Source organism: Gouania willdenowi, unplaced genomic scaffold (assembly GCF_900634775.1).
Source record: "Gouania willdenowi unplaced genomic scaffold, fGouWil2.1 scaffold_332_arrow_ctg1, whole genome shotgun sequence".
NCBI classification, from domain to species: domain Eukaryota; kingdom Metazoa; phylum Chordata; class Actinopteri; order Blenniiformes; family Gobiesocidae; genus Gouania; species Gouania willdenowi.
This window is the reverse complement of record NW_021145094.1, coordinates 468,057-487,755: the sequence shown is the minus strand read 5'-3', so window position 1 is coordinate 487,755 and position 19,699 is coordinate 468,057. Positions and strand designations below refer to the sequence as shown.

General features: G+C 33.8%; 1 protein-coding gene across 1 annotated transcript in view; it reads left to right on the top strand.

Annotated features, from left to right (window-relative positions):
- Nucleotides 1–19,699, top strand: part of LOC114459644 (FRAS1-related extracellular matrix protein 1-like) — a 66,011-nt gene that overhangs the window by 22,158 nt on the left and 24,154 nt on the right. The window contains exons 9-14 of the mRNA XM_028441832.1: nucleotides 5,424–5,768; nucleotides 9,062–9,204; nucleotides 14,844–15,040; nucleotides 15,923–16,019; nucleotides 17,701–17,868; nucleotides 18,706–18,914. Of these exons, the coding sequence (XP_028297633.1) occupies nucleotides 5,424–5,768; nucleotides 9,062–9,204; nucleotides 14,844–15,040; nucleotides 15,923–16,019; nucleotides 17,701–17,868; nucleotides 18,706–18,914 (1,159 nt within the window). The remainder of the gene's footprint in view (nucleotides 1–5,423; nucleotides 5,769–9,061; nucleotides 9,205–14,843; nucleotides 15,041–15,922; nucleotides 16,020–17,700; nucleotides 17,869–18,705; nucleotides 18,915–19,699) is intronic.

Here is a 19,699-nt window from a genome sequence, read left to right as displayed (position 1 = left end):
AATTCACCACTGAGATCATATTTCTATGTCAAATAAAACCAAAGTTATGACTACATATCCACAATGAATCAATACTGATGTGTATTGTATTATATGTTATATGTGAGATACTGTATTATATGTTAAATGTTAGATACTGTATTATATGTTATATGTTAGATACTGTATTATATGTTATATGTTAGATACTGTATTATATGTTATATGTTAGATACTGTATTATATGTGATATGTTAGATACTGTATTATATGTTATATGTTAGATACTGTATTATATGTGATATGTTAGATACTGTATTATATGTGATATGTTAGATACTGTATTATATGTGATATGTTAGATACTGTATTATATGTGATATGTTAGATACTGTATTATATGTTATATGTTAGATACTGTATTATATGTTATATGTTAGATACTGTATTATATGTGATATGTTAGATACTGTATTATATGTTATATGTTAGATACTGTATTATATGTGATATGTTAGATACTGTATTATATGTTATATGTTAGATACTGTATTATATGTGATATGTTAGATACTGTATTATATGTTATATGTTAGATACTGTATTATATGTTTTATGTTAGATACTGTATTATATGTGATATGTTAGATACTGTATTATATGTTATATGTTAGATACTGTATTATATGTTATATGTTAGATACTGTATTATATGTTTTATGTTAGATACTGTATTATATGTGATATGTTAGATACTGATTATAGTTATATGTTAGATACTGTATTATATGTTATATGTTAGATACTGTATTATATGTGATATGTTAGATACTGTATTATATGTTATATGTTAGATACTGTATTATATGTGATATGTTAGATACTGTATTATATGTTATATGTTAGATACTGTATTATATGTGATATGTTAGATACTGTATTATAGTGATATGTTAGATACTGTATTATATGTTATATGTAGATACTGTATTATATGTTATATGTTAGATACTGTATTATATGTGATATGTTAGATACTGTATTATATGTTATATGTTAGATACTGTATTATATGTATATGTTAGATACTGTATTATATGTTATATGTTAGATACTGTATTATATGTGATATGTTAGATACTGTTATTATATGTGTTATATGTTAGATACTGTATTATATGTGATATGTTAGATACTGTATTATATGTTATATGTTAGATACTGTATTATATGTTATATGTTAGATACTGTATTATATGTGATATGTTAGATACTGTATTATATGTGATATGTTAGATACTGTATTATATGTTGTATGTTAGATACTGTATTATATGTGATATGTTAGATACTGTATTATATGTTATATGTTAGATACTGTATTATATGTGATATGTTAGATACTGTATTATATGTGATATGTTAGATACTGTATTATATGTTATATGTTAGATACTGTATTATATGTTATATGTTAGATATGTATTATATGTGATATGTAGATACTGTATTATATGTTATATGTTAGATACTGTATTATATGTTATATGTTAGATACTGTATTATATGTTAGATACTGTATTATATGTGATATGTTAGATACTGTATTATATGTTATATGTTAGATACTGTATTATATGTGATATGTTAGATACTGTATTATATGTTATATGTTAGATACTGTATTATATGTTATATGTTAGATACTGTATTATATGTTATATGTTAGATACTGTATTATATGTTATATGTTAGATACTGTATTATATGTTATATGTTAGATACTGTATTATATGTTATATGTTAGATACTGTATTATATGTTATATGTTAGATACTGTATTATATGTTATATGTTAGATACTGTATTATATGTTATATGTTAGATACTGTATTATATGTGATATGTTAGATACTGTATTATATGTGATATGTTAGATACTGTATTATATGTGATATGTTAGATACTGTATTATATGTGATATGTTAGATACTGTATTATATGTGATATGTTAGATACTGTATTATATGTTATATGTTAGATACTGTATTATATGTGATATGTTAGATACTGTATTATATGTGATATGTTAGATACTGTATATATGTTATATGTTAGATACTGTATTATATGTGATATGTTAGATACTGTATTATATGTGATATGTTAGATACTGTTATTATATGTGATATGTTTAGATACTGTATTATATGTGATATGTTAGATACTGTATTATATGTTATATGTTAGATACTGTATTATATGTGATATGTTAGATCTGCTATATGTGATATGTAGATACTGTATTATATGCTTATATGTAAGATATGTATTATATGTGATATGTTAGATACTGTATTATATGTGATATGTTAGATACTGTATTATATGTTAATGTTAGATACTGTATTATATGTTATATGTTAGATACTGTATTATATGTGATATGTTAGATACTGTATATATGTTATATGTTAGATACTGTATTATATGTTATATGTTAGATACTGTATATATGTGATATGTTAGATACTGTTTATTATATGTTAGATACTGTATTATATGTTATATGTTTAGATACTGTATTATATGTTATATGTTAGATACTGTATTATATGTGATATGTTAGATACTGTATATATGTTATATGTTAGATACTGTATTATATGTTATATGTTAGATACTGTATTATATGTGATATGTTCGATACTGTATTATATGTATATGTTAGATACTGTATTATATGTGATATGTAGATACTGTATTATATGTTATATGGTAGATACTGTATTATATGTGATATGTTAGATACTGTATTATATGTGATATGTTAGATACTGTATTATATGTTATATGTTAGATACTGTATTATATGTGATATGTTAGATACTGTATTATATGTTATATGTTAGATACTGTATTATATGTGATATGTTAGATACTGTATTATATGTTATATGTTAGATACTGTATTATATGTTATATGTTAGATACTGTATTATATGTGATATGTTAGATACTGTATTATATGTGATATGTTAGATACTGTATTATATGTGATATGTTAGATACTGTATATATGTGATATGTTAGATACTGTATTATATGTTATATGTTAGATACTGTATTATATGTGATATGTTAGATACTGTATTATATGTGATATGTTAGATACTGTATTATATGTTATATGTTAGATTTCTGTATTATATGTGATATGTTAGATACTGTATTATATGTGATATGTTAGATACTGTATTATATGTTATATGTTAGATACTGTATTATATGTGATATGTTAGATACTGTATTATATGTTATATGTTAGATACTGTATTATATGTTATATGTTAGATACTGTATTATATGTGATATGTTAGATACTGTATTATATGTGATATGTTAGATACTGTATTATATGTGATATGTTAGATACTGTATTATATGTGATATGTTAGATACTGTATTATATGTGATATGTTAGATACTGTATTATATGTGATATGTTGAGATACTGTATTATATGTGATATGTTAGATACTGTATTATATGTGATATGTTAGATACTGTATTATATGTTATATGTTAGATACTGTATTATATGTGATATGTTAGATACTGTATTATATGTGATATGTTAGATACTGTATTATATGTTATATGTTAGATACTGTATTATATGTGATATGTTAGATACTGTATTATATGTGATATGTTAGATACTGTATTATATGTGATACTGTTAGATTACTTTATATAGTATATGTTAGATACTGTATTATATGTTATGTTAGATACTGTATTATATGTGATATGTTAGATACTGTATTATATGTTATATGTTAGATACTGTATTATATGTGATATGTTAGATACTGTATTATATGTTATATGTTAGATACTGTATTATATGTGATATGTTAGATACTGTATTATATGTTATATGTTAGATACTGTATTATATGTGATATGTTAGATTACTGTATTATATGTATATGTGAGATACTGTATTATATGTTATATGTTAGATACTGTATTATATGTTATATGTTAGATACTGTAGATACTGTATTATATGTGATATGTTAGATACTGTATATATGTTATATGTTAGATACTGTATTATATGTTATATGTTAGATACTGTATTATATGTGATATGTTAGATACTGTATTATATGTTATATGTAGATACTGTATTATATGTTATATGTTAGATACTGTATTATATGTTATATGTTAGATACTGTATTATATGTTATATGTTAGATACTGTATTATATGTGATATGTTAGATACTGTATTATATGTGATATGTTAGATACTGTATTATATGTTATATGTTAGATACTGTATTATATGTTATATGTTAGATACTGTATTATATGTTTTATGTTATTTTTTGTATTATATGTTATATGTTAGATACTGTATTATATGTGATATGTTAGATACTGTATTATACTGTGATATGTTAGATACTGTATTATATGTTATATGTTAGATACTGTATTATATGTGATATGTTAGATACTGTATTATATGTTTATGTTAGATACTGTATTATATGTATATGTTAGATTACTGTATTATATGTTTATGTAGATACTGTATTATATGTTTATGTTAGATTACTGTATTATATGTTATATGTTAGATACTGTATTATATGTTATATGTTAGATACTGTATTATATGTTATATGTTAGATACTGTATTATATGTTATATGTTAGATACTGTATTATATGTGATATGTTAGATACTGTATTATATGTTTTATGTTAGATACTGTATTATATGTTATATGTTAGATACTGTATTATATGTTATATGTTAGATATTGTATTATATGTGATATGTTAGATACTGTATTATATGTGATATGTTAGATACTGTATTATATGTTATATGTTAGATACTGTATTATATGTGATATGTTAGATACTGTATTATATGTTATATGTTAGATACTGTATTATATGTTATATGTTAGATAATGTATTATATGTGATATGTTAGATACTGTATTATATGTGATATGTTAGATACTGTATTATATGTGATATGTTAGATACTGTATTATATGTTATATGTTAGATACTGTATTATATGTGATATGTTAGATACTGTATTATATGTTATATGTTAGATACTGTATTATATGTGATATGTTAGATACTGTATTATATGTTATATGTTAGATACTGTATTATATGTTATATGTTAGATACTGTATTATATGTTATATGTTAGATACTGTATTATATGTTATATGTTAGATACTGTATTATATGTTATATGTTAGATACTGTATTATATGTGATATGTTAGATACTGTATTATATGTTTTATGTTAGATACTGTATTATATGTTATATGTTAGATACTGTATTATATGTAATAAAATATGTCATATGTTGTGTGTTTGTGGTGATTTTCCAGAGGGGAGGAGTTTCATGTTCTCCATCAGTGACATCACAGCGGGGCTGGTCTGCTATCACCATGACGACAGCGACTCCACCAAGGACTTTGTAATCTTCCGTATCACTGACGGTCGACACCAGACACGTCACAAGTTCCCCATCAAGATCCTCCCCAAGGACGACAGCCCCCCCTTCCTCATCACCAACATGCTGCTGGAGGTCCCTGAAGGGTCCACGGCTCTGCTGAGAGGGTCCATCCTCCAGGCCTCAGACATGGACTCTAGTGACGACTACGTCATGTTTAACATCACACGCCCCCCCCGCGCAGGACACCTCATCAAAGTCCCAGGACCAGGACTCATGGGTAAGACTGGTTCCACTGGGTAGTGGTTCTCAACCTCTGGGCCGCCTAAAAAGTGTACTATTATCTGGGCCATAGTACGTAGTCATCTAAAAGATGGAAATTCTTCTTTTAATCACAAATAAAATGGTTAAAAGGGACCAAAAAAGGTGGAAAGCCACAGAAATTGGTTAAATTTGACAAATTGTGGGTAATGGATTTTGAAAAATATAGGGAAAATTAGTTTAAACTGGCAAAAGATGGACATTAAAAATCGTGAATGTGGTTAAAGTGGCAAAAATGATAATGAATAATCTGGTGAAAAGAGGTTAAAAGTGATAATAATGATCAACATATGTGACATTAGGTGTAAAAGTGGTAGAAAGGGTTTATAAGTGATGAACATGTCTGGAAAGTAGAAAAATGTGTAGAAAAGTCATTAAAATGTGATGTAGAAATGTCAGAAATGTGAGAAATGTAGCAAAAATGCATTAAAAAGAGCAAAAATATGGCAGGAAAAAGAGATGAAAATAGGTTCAAATATGATGAGTTTGGTGGAGTTGTAGAAAAATGGTAAAAATTAACAAAAATGGGCTGAAATTGTTCATAAAATATTTTTTGTTGTATTCCTGGTTTGTTGAAGGCATCTAGTGACCCATAGGTTGAGAACCTCATGATGTTTATAAACATGTTCTTTTTCATCCCTTCTGCCGGCTAGAGGCGGTACATAAAGCACTGGATGATCATCTTTGCGCATACGCAGGTCGAGAAATAAATGACAACAAAGTCACATGTGACCTCCTGGTGGCTCACGCTAGTCTATATAGTCACATGATACCGGAAGCTCAGTCTCTTTTCACCTTCTCGCGCGCAGGGAGGATGTGTGTGGTCGTGAGCGTGTGAGCAAACTCCACCAACTTTGCTGTGCTGTTGGTTGCTGGTGGCCCTGACACTAGTAAGGTTGGAGCTGCGAGTTTTCTCGCCCTCCAAGGAGCTGCACAAGCAGCGTTCTCAGCTTTTCTTCATCACCGTTGTGTGTATTGTTCCCTATGTCCTCTACCTACGCCTTCTAGGGAAATTGGTGGCGGCGTCAACAGTTGTTCCTCTGGGCCTTCTGTCTCTTCGTCCGTTGCAGATGTGGCTGAACAGCCTACACCTGAATCCCCAGCAACACGATCACAGGCCTAGGCGCCTGCGCCCGTGATCCTGCGCGTGTCTTCTCAATGCCTGGTGTCTCTCTCTCATTGGTGGAAGTGTCGCTACATTACACAGGGAGTTCCACTGGGTTCCCCTCCAGCTCGACGGGAGATCGTCCATACGGAAGCGTCTCTCCGGGGCTGGGGAGCAAGATGGCAGGGGCGGATGGTACAGGGGACGTGGTCGCCATGGCAACAAAGGCAACACATCAATGCTGTAGAGATGATGGCTGTGGGAGTGGCGCTGCGGCACTTTCTCCCACATTTACTAGAAAGACGTGCTGGTCAGGTCAGACAAAACAAGTGTGGTTTTTTATATCAGCCACCAAGGGGGCACTCGGTCTTGGGGTTTGGTGAAGTTAGCCACTCAGATTCTGACGTGGGCGGCGCCACGTCTTGTCATCCTGAGGGCCATGCACATTCCGGGGGTTCAGAACATGTCAGCAGATTTCCTGTCCTGGCATTCACCAGTGCCGGGAGATTGGAGACTTCACCCGGAGGTGGTGGAACGGGTTTGGCAGACCTTTGGCAAGGTCCAAAGTAGACCTGTTTGAGTCCAAAGAGTCCACGCATTGTCCCCAATGCTTCAGTCTTGTCTCCCCTGGGCCTGGATGCACTGGCGTACGACTGGCCCAGGACTCTACTGTACGCTTTTCCACCGTGTCCCCTGATCTTTCCTACACTACTCAGGGTCTCTCACAAGAGGCATCGATTGATCCTGATAGCCCCGTTTTGGCCAGCCAGGACCTGGTTTTTGCTGCTGTGCAGGCTCTGCTGCAGTTTGCCGAGGAGGGACATCCTGTCCCAGTACGGGGGGAAAATCTTGCACTCCCGATCGTCTCCGGTTATGGGTGTGGCCGCTGCAGGGCCAGGGGTCTCGTTCTCCAAGTACAGTGGCGATATAGGCCGTACTATTGCCAGTGCCCGGGCACCATCCACACGTCGGCTGTATGCCAGCAGATGGAGGTTCTTTGATAGGAGGTGTCGAAGCAGGGGTCTTGACTCTGTCCAATGCCCGCTGCTGTCCGTATTGGAGTTTTTACAGGACCTCTTCAACCAGGGTCGCTCGCGTCAACCCTTAGGGTGCATGTTGCTGCAATTTCTTGCTGGCATCATGGTTTTCACGGCCGTTTGGTTGGCAGAGACACTGCAGTGTCTGTTTTTTGAAGGGTACCCGTCGCCTCCGTGCTTCCACTCGACCGGTGGCTCCATCATGGGACCTGTCCCTAGTCCTGGAGTCCCTGCAGGACCCTCCATTCGAGCCCTTGGACCAGGCTGATTTGAAGTGGCTGTCATTAAAAACAGCATTTCTATTGGCTATGGCCTCAGGTAAGCGTGTTAGGGAGCTGCAGGCCATGTCAATTCATGATACATGCTGTAGGTGGAATGCATGCTCCACTCTGGCCTAATGCCTCTTTTCTCCCCAAGGTACTTACTACTACTACCACTGTGCGCCCACTCCAGCTGGCGCGCTTTGGGTCCACAGCTTCGCCCGAGCCTCTGTGTCCTGTTCGTGCTCTTGAATTATATATACGAGCCACAGCGTGAGTACGCAAATCCGACAGCTTGTTTGTCTGCTATGCCGGTCCTCACTTAGGTTGGACCCTGTGGAAACAACGCCTTGCCCATTGGGTTGTCGACGTAATTGAACGGACCTATCTCTCACGTGGTCATTCTCTAACGGATGGTGTGAGGTGCCACTCGACTCGTGGTTTGACCACCTCATGGGCGGCATTGCCCGGAGTTCCCCTGGACCTGGTCGTCATTTGTGAAGCAACTTCATGGACGTCTGCATCAACTTTCTCGAGGTTCTACAGGGTGAATGTGACGGTGTCTCACCCGCTGGAGGGAGTCCTTCAGCAACATTCATCTGCGTCATAAGGTAGGGTGGTTCTATTGTCAGCCTTTTCTCGAAATCCTCGGGACTTTGTTGATATATGTCATCCAGTGCCTTATGCACCGCCTCTGGCGGTCATCCGGGATTCATAGAACCGTAGTTACCTACGTAACTTTTCATTTTACAGTATCACTAGTTTCCAGCAGAGGGAGCCCCTCCCAGGGTCTAGTGACCCATAGGTTGAGAACATCTGATGATGTTTAGAAACATGTTTTCTGTTCTAGGTTACAGTATCACTAGTTTCCAGCAGAGGGAGCTCTCCCACTCCACCATCTACTACCAACACCACCACAACCAGGCCCTGGAGGATTCCTTTGAGGTGGTTCTGTCTGATTCACACCAGCCCCCCAACCTGTCCCAGCCTCAGGTAACACTACTGTAACCATGGTTACTATATGCCTTTCATCTTGTATTTACAGCACACACATTTACATATATAAATACTGGAAACCTTCATATATGATTGACAGAGAAGACAAAATGAACTATTACATGAAAGTCATGTACAAAACTGTGTCCAAGCATTGGACACTTCACAGCGATCAGCAGACGCCTCTGAGGAAGACTGACAGTTGACTGGAGATCAAAGTAAACTTTGTCTGCTCTGAGGCTACTCATATTTTATTTACAAATATTTACTAAAACCATGATAAAGCAGTTTTACGTCAGTGATTCTCAACATGTGGCTCTTCACGTCTTCATTTTAATTATTATTCCCCCAGAAAACCTTCAAAGAAGGAAACTTTTTCAATCTTTTTACCTATTTTTCTTTGGCCATTTTACAACTTCCTTTGTCCCATTTTTGACCCTTTTCAACATTTTGACACTTTTTTCAGACTTTAGTTCCTCATGCCAATAAAAATCCTTTTTACTAAGTTTTTTTTGATACTTTGTCTTTTCTTTAACCATTTTTTGGCCACTTTTCATCCAAATAAGCTGCCTTTAGCCCAATAAGTACCTTTTATTTCCAATAAATAAGATTTCATTTTTTTCCCCTACATTTTGTTTCACATTTTTGCCCTTTTTCCACCATTGTTTGCCACATTTTGCTTATTTAAGGGGCATTTAGCATTACATACCACCTGTTTTCTCTTTTTGTGATTTGTTTTCCACTTTTGACTGTTTTTGGCTCATTTTACTCACTTTTCACTCTTTTCTTGCCTCGTTTTTGCCACTTTTGGACCTTTTTATGCCACTTGTTACTCTTTTTTTGTCACTTCACTCATCACTGGTCGCAGACTTTATAAAATTGAAACAGTCGAGGATCTAAACGATCTGTTAGTGATATAAACCCAGAGAAGCTTTGAAAATGATTAAAATAACTCTAAAATCTATTTTAAAAGACGGTGGGAGCCAATGCAGTTTTGAAAAGCTCAACTTTCTTTTTTCTGGATTAAAATCATTTTCTACAATAATCTAAGCTAGTGGTAATGAAAGCATGGATTTACATTTCTGCGTCTTTTTTAGTTAAAGAGGTCTCACTTTTGCAAAGTTTCTTAAGATGTACTTATTAAAATAATTTGAATGTAACTGTTAAAACCTCAGTGTGGTTTGTCTTGTCATTGAATTTTAAAAAGTTCTTGCTCATCCATGCATTGATGTGGGAGCTGCACGCAGAGATATAAGTGGGTGTCATCAGCATATCAATGATAGCTGTTGTTAGCATGTAAAGGGAGAATAACATGGGACCAAGGATGCATCCTTGTGGGACACCGTAGTTAAAGTCATGATGAACCGACATAGAAGTGTCTGTTACAAAGAGCTAAACCAGCCTATAACAAGGTCAGAGATCAGATAATGTCTAGTGTTGACCTTCAACTGTGTGTGGTGACCAGGTAAAAAGAAAATAAACACACAAAGCAACATTAAGAAGATACACAATGACAGAAAAATATACAAAACGACAGAAAAATGACACAAAACTACATTAAAATTACACAAAATGACAAAAAATATACAAAATGACAGAAAAAAACCCAAAACTGCATTAGAAATGTACATTAAAACTATCCAAAATGACAGAAAAACTTACACAAAATGATGTAAAAAAATATGCAAAATGACTCCAAAAATCAAATGAAATCAAATGTATTCTTCCATGTGATCCTGTTTACAATATGTACATTATAATTGACAGTCAGTACTTTTCACATGTCAGAATAGGAGCATGTTGAGGACAGAGTCTTATTGTACACGCCCCTTTTTGTTCAGTAGATGGTCGCCGATCAATTCTGAGAGATTTATTTTACATTATAACAGGCACAACGTTACCAAATCAATTGTTTGTTAGAAAAAGAAAGACAAAAACTTAAAAACAGTTTTATTTGTTACAGATGTCAATAGTTTAACGTATGTTTGATTTACAGATGACTGTAGTTTTTAATCAATAACATTTTATAAATGTGAACAATAGTAGTTTTTAAATTGTCATCCAATGAATCCCAGTGACAACAAAACCTCTGTCTGAGTGAAGTGTGAACAATAGTATTCATTCATTTATTATACATGTGCTCTTTGATTTTACACAAAGTATTACCTTCAATGAAAAGTGAATTTGTGATTTATAATTCTTATGGTTTTCTTTTGGAGCAGGAAAACTTGGTCAGTAAAACTTTTGCCTGAATGACCTCAGATCTCATTATAATATGTGAAATATGGGACAATTAGAGATCAATTCTCCTGGGTTTGCAGTAGCGTTTTTTTTTTGCACATATACTGGTCTACGATGCACTGGCACGCCTTGGGATGTGGGATAAAACTCATACTGGGCTTAACCTTAGACACGTTAATCCTAAATACCTGCTTTAGGTACTACCATTCATTCATTCCCCCTGTTCACAGCCACCATCATTATAGCTAAGCTTCACACTGGTCACTAAACTGGCTGGATTACACAACATAATAAGCACAATATATTCTACAACCTCACATCTCACCCTTACTGTAAAACAATCTATTCTTCCCACCCTTTATATTTCCTGTCTTGAGTCTCTCCTCCCTGCTCCCTTTCCCCTCCCCTTCCCTCTCCACTTAGGTGTAACACTGCTCTCCCTTTTTATATATATAAATAAAATATTTCTTACCCTTCCTTATGGAGGGCTGGTGATGGTCACAATTAAGCATAAAATAAATCAATGTATTTTATTGAAATAACAAAACATGCATTGCTGTCTCATAATGATTGCACTTCTGTGCAGACAAGTAAAAAAAAAAAATAGAGATAAATTATAAACAATGCTCTTTCATCAAAAGTATACTTTACTTTATGTAATGTGCCAATATATTTACTTATTTTTGTCTTTATGTATTCAATGTGACTCTTCATATTCATTTTATCATCTAGCATGACTCCTAAAAATGTATTTCTGAAACATTTTCAATATCTGTATTATGGTAATCTTCTGATCCCCATGTTTTTTGTCCCAAAAATCATACTTTTTGTTTTTTTTCCAATTTAAATACAAATCATTCCTGTCAAACCATGTTTTTAAATGAATCATTTCAGTTCCCATATTATTGATTAGTGTTTCTGGATCAGATCTGGTTTTGTACACAGTGGTGTCGTCTGCAAATTAAAGAAAATCCATGTTTTTGCTGATCTCATAAATATCATTGATAAATAAAATGAAAAGTTTTGGTCCAATTACTGAATTCCTGATATAATTGCTTTACACTCAGATTTCTGATTGTTTATTTGAACATATTATTGTCTGTTGTTTAGATTACTTTCTAACCATTTATACACATGCCCTCTTATACCATCATTATTTAGTTTTGACAACAATAATTTATGATTTACAGTATCAAATGCTTTCTGTAAATCTAAAAAATACTAATTATATATTGATTTTTATCAATTGCTGCTAATATTTCATCTGTTAAATGAGTGAGAAGTTGATCTATTGGATCTGAATCTATACTGGTGTTCAAAAAGTAAGTTATTTGTCTCTAAAAATGAGTCCAGTTTCTGTGTGAACCATTTCTCTATGATTTTAGAAAACTGAGACAGTAATGACACTAGTCTATAGTTATTAAATACATGATCATCACCATTTTTGAAGTTTAAAGTGAAATGTCTATCAGATGAGTGAGGACACAGTCTATAATCATGTCTAACTCATCACAGTCACTGAACATTTATGTTTACATTTTTGTACAATAGTGAAAATCTGACTTTCTGTAAATGTATTAAGGTTAAAGTACATTGATTGTAGAATTCTACTCCCTCCACTTTCACCACTGTCATTTATGATAGTTTGGCTGGTTTTGGGGGCGGGGTCAGAGATTATGTTTGTCTGAAGTGTTTGCAATGTTGGCTCCCACATTCACAAAGAAGGAATTAAACTCATTAACTATATCAACTTCATTATTTATTTGTTTACCATTGTGCATAAAATATTCTGGTAACTTCTTTGATTGAGCATTTGTTTGTTTGTTTATTACCTTATTTAGTATTTTGTCTTCTAATTTATTTTATAATAGTCTTTTTCTGCCCATCTCAATATGATTGTTAACTTGTAAGTTTTGTATTTATGTGGGTTCTGTATTTCATGTAGTCTCTGTACATTTTATTTTTCTTTATCATGACCTTTGTAGCCCAGGGGTTACCATGGCAACTTAGTAGTCTTTTTACATTATTTTAGTGGGCAATTTTTATTGTAGAGATTTACAAAAGTCTTTACAAATTCATTGTAAGACTCATTTACATCTGACACAAACACCTTTAGCCAATCAGAGGTCATTTCTAAATGAGTTTATCTGTATGTATTTAGATTTAGCATTAGTTTTTTATTGCTTTTAGTCTACAAACATGTGATCACTGAGATCTGTGACTAATAAACCTCTATGAAGGATAATATCAATATCATTAAAAAAGATTGTGTCATTAACGTTGCAGTAGTGCATGACACTGTGGTGGGCTGAGTTATAGCTGGAAACAAGCATCTACTGTACATTTTGTTCAATAAATCATTGATCGTTGTAAGATTGTGTGGATTTATAAAATCAATATTAAAATTATTTTGTTTGATGAGTTACAATCAATTAATTCAGTAAACTTCTCTTTAAATATCTCTTCAATATTTGAGCTTTGTAGACAATGATCACATTCATCTCCACTTCCATTTCTACTGCTACACCTTCCATAAGGCCTTCAACTGTAACAGACATGTGGTCCACCAGTGTTTGATCAATTCACAGTGCTACACCACCAGCTCTTTTCCCTTATAACCATTTAAACCTACATCCTTTTTATATTTAACCAGGTCTCAGAAAAACATTTAAGCATTATTCAAATATTCATCAATTTTATTTACGTTTGCATATAAACTTCTGCAATTAAAATGTATCAAAGAAAAATTACAGCCAGTTTCCATTTTTAAATTCAATTCTTCCTCACTGTAATAATTACAAGAAAACAAACGTAAATCAAACATATTCTTTTCTGGATCAAAGTCTGCTTCAAAATGATGTATTTTTAAAGACTAGTTATGGTTTGATCCCAGCACTAGGTTTATGGATTGATCAGTCATCATCAATTGTCTCAAATAATCTGGCAACGCAGCAGAAACCATAGAGAGATGAAAAAGTTGATCGTTAGCTTATGCGCACCGTGCGCGTCGTTGATGATTTGAATCTGTTATGTTTATCATACTTATGGAGTGTTTCCATTGACATTCTTGCGTCCCAGTAAAGCTTTCACAGCATCCATCGTCTCGTCTCAGGTGTTCTCTTCCTGGAGGTACCAGTTGTCTGTCACATCTGGAACCTCTGCTGGGAAATCCATTGAAATACCAAATTCACAAAAACCCAAAAAAGAAAAGAAAAAAGAATCATAAAACACAGATATTTGTGTCGTGGAATCAAATAAAAAGCTAAATAAATGAGAAAAAGAGATAAGATCATGTGATTGGCTGTGGTGAAAGTCAATATTATCATGATGGACAGTCTGTCCTGTATGAAACAGGTCATGTGACTGACCAAACGGTGTGTGACGTGTTGTTCCAGGTGGTGATGGTGCACATAGAACCAGTTCCAGACCAACCACCCGTAGAGGTTTCTACGTCGAGTCGCTGCATCATCGTTAAAGAGACGGACGTCGTCCACATAACGAGGAAACATCTTCATTTCATAGACAAGCACTCAGTGGACAGTGAGCTGACGTACAACGTCACCACCCCCCCGTTCTTCACCTCTCACACCAGGTCAGTGTGTCGCCATGGTTACAGTCATAAAACCATCTCCAATGTGTGTTCCTAAGGAATGAAACATACTGTATGTACAGCAGCATATCACTAGTATCATGTACCATTATAAAGCTTACAATCTAAACCATATAACCATATGAACCATTCTAAGACACAACCATCTCACCAAACACACTCTTATTTAGTCAAACTAGAAAATAACCAATCACTGCTCGCCTTTAAAGTGATGTCATATCTGACTGAATCAAATATTCCTCAGACATTTAATAATCAATGAATCCCAGCATTTTGTCCAAAACACAGTAAATAATAATAATACATACAGTAAATGATTATTTTTATCTCTGTGAGGCTGAACTGTGTTATTAAAAATCACAGTTCATGATAAAATACCATACATGACCTGCTGGGGGCAGTGTTGCTACACCATTTACACTGAAGAAGAACCAACCTAAAGTCTACTACACAGCTGAGGTACAACTAACATGTGTGACATGAAACTAACAGTTATATGTGAGGATCAAAGCAGCAGAAAAGTATTTTATAAGAAAAACAAACCTAAATAAAGTAGCCTTTAGTCACATGACTCCAAAAAATAACTTTTAAAAGAACAACATATATATTTTATTACAGTCACTGTGTTTTACAGCACTTAAAATATTTGTATGTTATGTACATTATGTTAAAAAATGTATTTTTACAACGTGTGCGTGCGTGCGTGTGCGTGTGCGTGTGTGTGTGTGTGTGTGTGTGTGTGTGTGTGTGTGTGTGTGTGTGTGTGTGTGTGTGTGTGTGTGTGTGTGTGTGTGTGTGTGTGTGTGTGTGTGTGTGTGTGTGTGTGTGTGTGCGTGTGTGCGTGTGTGTGTTGTGACTGAGCAGCAGCATGGGTCCAGATGCAGGGAGGCTATTCCTGGTGGACAGCGTCCCCACATTGACCAAAGACCCCTCCACAGCAGCCCTGATGATCTTCACACAGGTCACAATAACTTCCTTCCTTCTCTCCATGACCTACACACTAGGGACTAGACTGTCCTAATGGTGCCTCCTATCTCCTTTCCTATCCACTTATCCTTAAACATGATAACCCGATGATAAACAGTGCTTCCTTTATAATCTCCTTTAGCCTAGGAAACACTGATACGTCCTTTACCTAAGGAGACCACATAATGATGACCCACAATTCATTGCAGCGACAACATTTAAAGGGACCCGCTCATCAGAGTGTTCACATAAAACAGACAGAAAAAAAAGAATCAGAGACATTTTTATTCACATTATGTTTTATTCAACATATTTAATTCACTTAGGAACGCTTTGTGTGGTTCTACATGTGTATGTCTAGATTATGTAGACCTATATCTGACAATAATGGAACTATTTCATAAAATCCTACTTATTTTGTATTAATATTGATTAGTGAGTAGAAGGTGAGTGTGATCAACCATTCTCTGTGTGACGTTATTTTAGTTTACCTTTAGTTCCTTGTAGCCATGGTAACCTCTTTTCCTTTGATTTATATTCAAACCTGTGATTTATGACTTTATATCAGTGGAAAGTGTTAGAAATTAGCTTTTACTTTATTTTAGGAAATATGTAGTTTTATCACCACTATTATTATTATTTTTATTGTTATTGTTATTGTTATTGCTATTGCTATTATTATTATTGTTATTGTTATTGTTATTGCTATTATATTATTATTATTATTATTATTATTGTTATTGTTATTATCATTATTATTGTTATTATTATTGTTGTTGTTGTTGTTATTGTTATTGTTATTGTTATTGTTGTTATTATTATTATTATTATTATTATTATTATTATTGTTATTGTTATTATCATTATTATTGTTATTATTATTGTTGTTGTTGTTGTTATTGTTATTGTTGTTATTATTATTATTATTATTATTATTATTATTATTGTTATTATTATTATTGTTGTGGGAATGCAGATGCACTTTTTTCCCATTCTTCATCTATATTTTGACGTGCTACTACTCACTACATCAAATGTTAACAGATTCACACATTCTTCTGCTCCTTAGTAACAATGATTCAGAAAACGCTCATTCTCTTACTTTTAATGTCATTTAAGGTTGAATACAAATGTGGATGCTTTTGTGCTATATTAGGTCTGCTAGAGTGTAACAGCTGCTGCTCATGAACTTTGAGGAAAAACTGCTGTTAAAGCTTTCATTCTGCAGCCACAATTTATAGCTGCAAATGTTTTTAGTTTTAGTGAGAATGCTTAGCATGAGCAGCATAGCTCAGTGTGATCAGAGCCTGCCTCTGCCTTTGAGCAATCATCATGAGGAACCTGGTTCAAATCCTCAATGACTGAACATAATACCTACAAAGCTTTTGGTAATGTTTGCAAACCTGTGTTTATTAACAATAAACACATACAGTACAGCCAAAGGTTCACATTTCAACTTGTCTAGTTAATATTCTTCTTATTATTATTGTTATTACTACATCACCTAGTGGAAGTGTGTTTGATTGTCTAAACAGCATGAGGTCCTTTCCCTAACTCCTTTAGGAAGTCTCATAACACCTTTCCTAAAGGTAAAGTGGATATAAGGAGATATGAGGGAATATTAGGCGTGGTGCTCTAAGTACAGTGTAATAATGCTAACGCTACACTGTTTTTAGCATGCAGTGAACTTCCTGAAGGTGGCCTACATGCCTCCAGTCCTGGACATTGGCCCCCACCCTCAGGAGGTCCAGTTGGTTCTGTCAGTGACTAACCAGCATGGTCAGTCAGTGACTGGTCTGTGTTTGAACATCACAGTGTTACCAGTGGACAACCAGCCCCCTCAGGTACACTAACCCTGTGTGTGGTGGGCGGGGCTTGTGGGGGTGGGTGTTGTCTTTGCATTTTATTGTGGAATGTTAGTGTCAGGTATTATTTATTGTGTGTAAGCTTTTAATGATGTAAAGCACTTTAAATGATATTGTAGATATGAAAAGTGATCTATAAATACATTTTGATTGATTGAACATCATCATCTATGGCAGGGGTTCTCAACCTAGGGGTCACCAGACACTGGATGATGTCTTCAACAAACTAAGAATATTTTATGAACAGTTTAAGCCTATTTTTGCTTATTTTAATGTATTTTTGCTACATTTCTCTCATTTCTGACACTTTTACATCACATTTTAATGACTTTTCTACACATATTTTTCCACTTTCCACACATGTTCAGCACTAATAAACACTTTCTACCACTTTTACACATATATTGACCCATTATTGTCACTTTTTATCTCTTTTCATCATATTTTAGGATTATTTTTGCTAATTTAACCACATAGCATTTTTAGTTAAATATTATAATCATACTAAATATTACCAACGTCACCAAAAACACAAACACTGAGAGAATAATTGAAATAATTTGAACAACACACAAAAACGTCACTAAAAACACACAAAATAAGAGAATAATAAAAAGAAGAAACAAGAAAATACAGTAAATGATGTTGAAATGATTAGAACAAAATACAATAAACGTAGTAGTCGACATAAGGAGGGACATGGAACGTTAGAGAAATGGAACGTTAAAGCCAATAAAGTCAGAGAACATCTTTATTATTACAGTATGTGGTAAATGATAACATATGTTACATTGTTTGTGTGACGTTTGCTTCCAGGTGGTTTTCCAACCTCTGTCCGTGGACGAGGGAGGGGCCACCTGGATAGACTGGGACCACCTCCTCCTGTCAGACGTGGACTCTGTGGAACACGCCCTACGGGTGGAGCTTAGAGGAGAACCCCGACATGGAGCTGTGTGGTTAGGGGGCCTTACCCTGAAAGTGGGCCAGACCTTCACGGTCCAGGACCTGAGGGTCCCCAACATAAGGTTGGTTCTTCTTCTATGATCATTACAGCCAATCACAAACCAGTGAACACGTGTAAACACGTAGCTAAGCAGGCTAACTTTGAGCTAACTGTCTGATTCAGGTATTTAGGGTGATTGTCCTTTAGCTATAGGTATGTAGCAACATTAGGCTAACGTGTTTGACTTCTGGTAGTAAACATGAACATGTGTACAGTATTGGTTCATTGTGGATTTGTGGTCCTAACTTTGGTTCTATTTAACATAGAAATATGATCTCAGTGGTGAGTTATAGGGTTTCAGGGTCAAGGAATTCAACAGTGTATCTTAAAATACCCTCATTTGTGCTCAAAGCAAAATCCAAGATGGCCGCCATCCGCTTGACAAAACATATTGAATTACTTCACTAACATAAAAGCCACTCAATTACAGTTGAAATCCATTACTTTTACTTCTGCTTACTTATATTAATGGGGGATTAATTAGAGTATAATAAGAGGGTTAATGAGGGTTAATTAGAGTATAATAAGAGGATTAATTAGGGCTAATTAGAGTATAATAGGAGGGTTAATTAGGGTTAATTAGAGTATAATAGGAGGGTTAATTAGAGTATAATAAGAGGATTAATGAGGGTTAATTAGAGTATAATAAGAGGGTTAATGAGGGTTAATTAGAGTATAATAAGAGGATTAATTAGGGCTAATTAGAGTATAATAGGAGGGTTAATTAGGGCTAATTAGACTATAATAGGAGGGTTGATTAGGGTTAATTAGAGTATAATAGGAGGGTTAATTAGAGTATAATAAGAG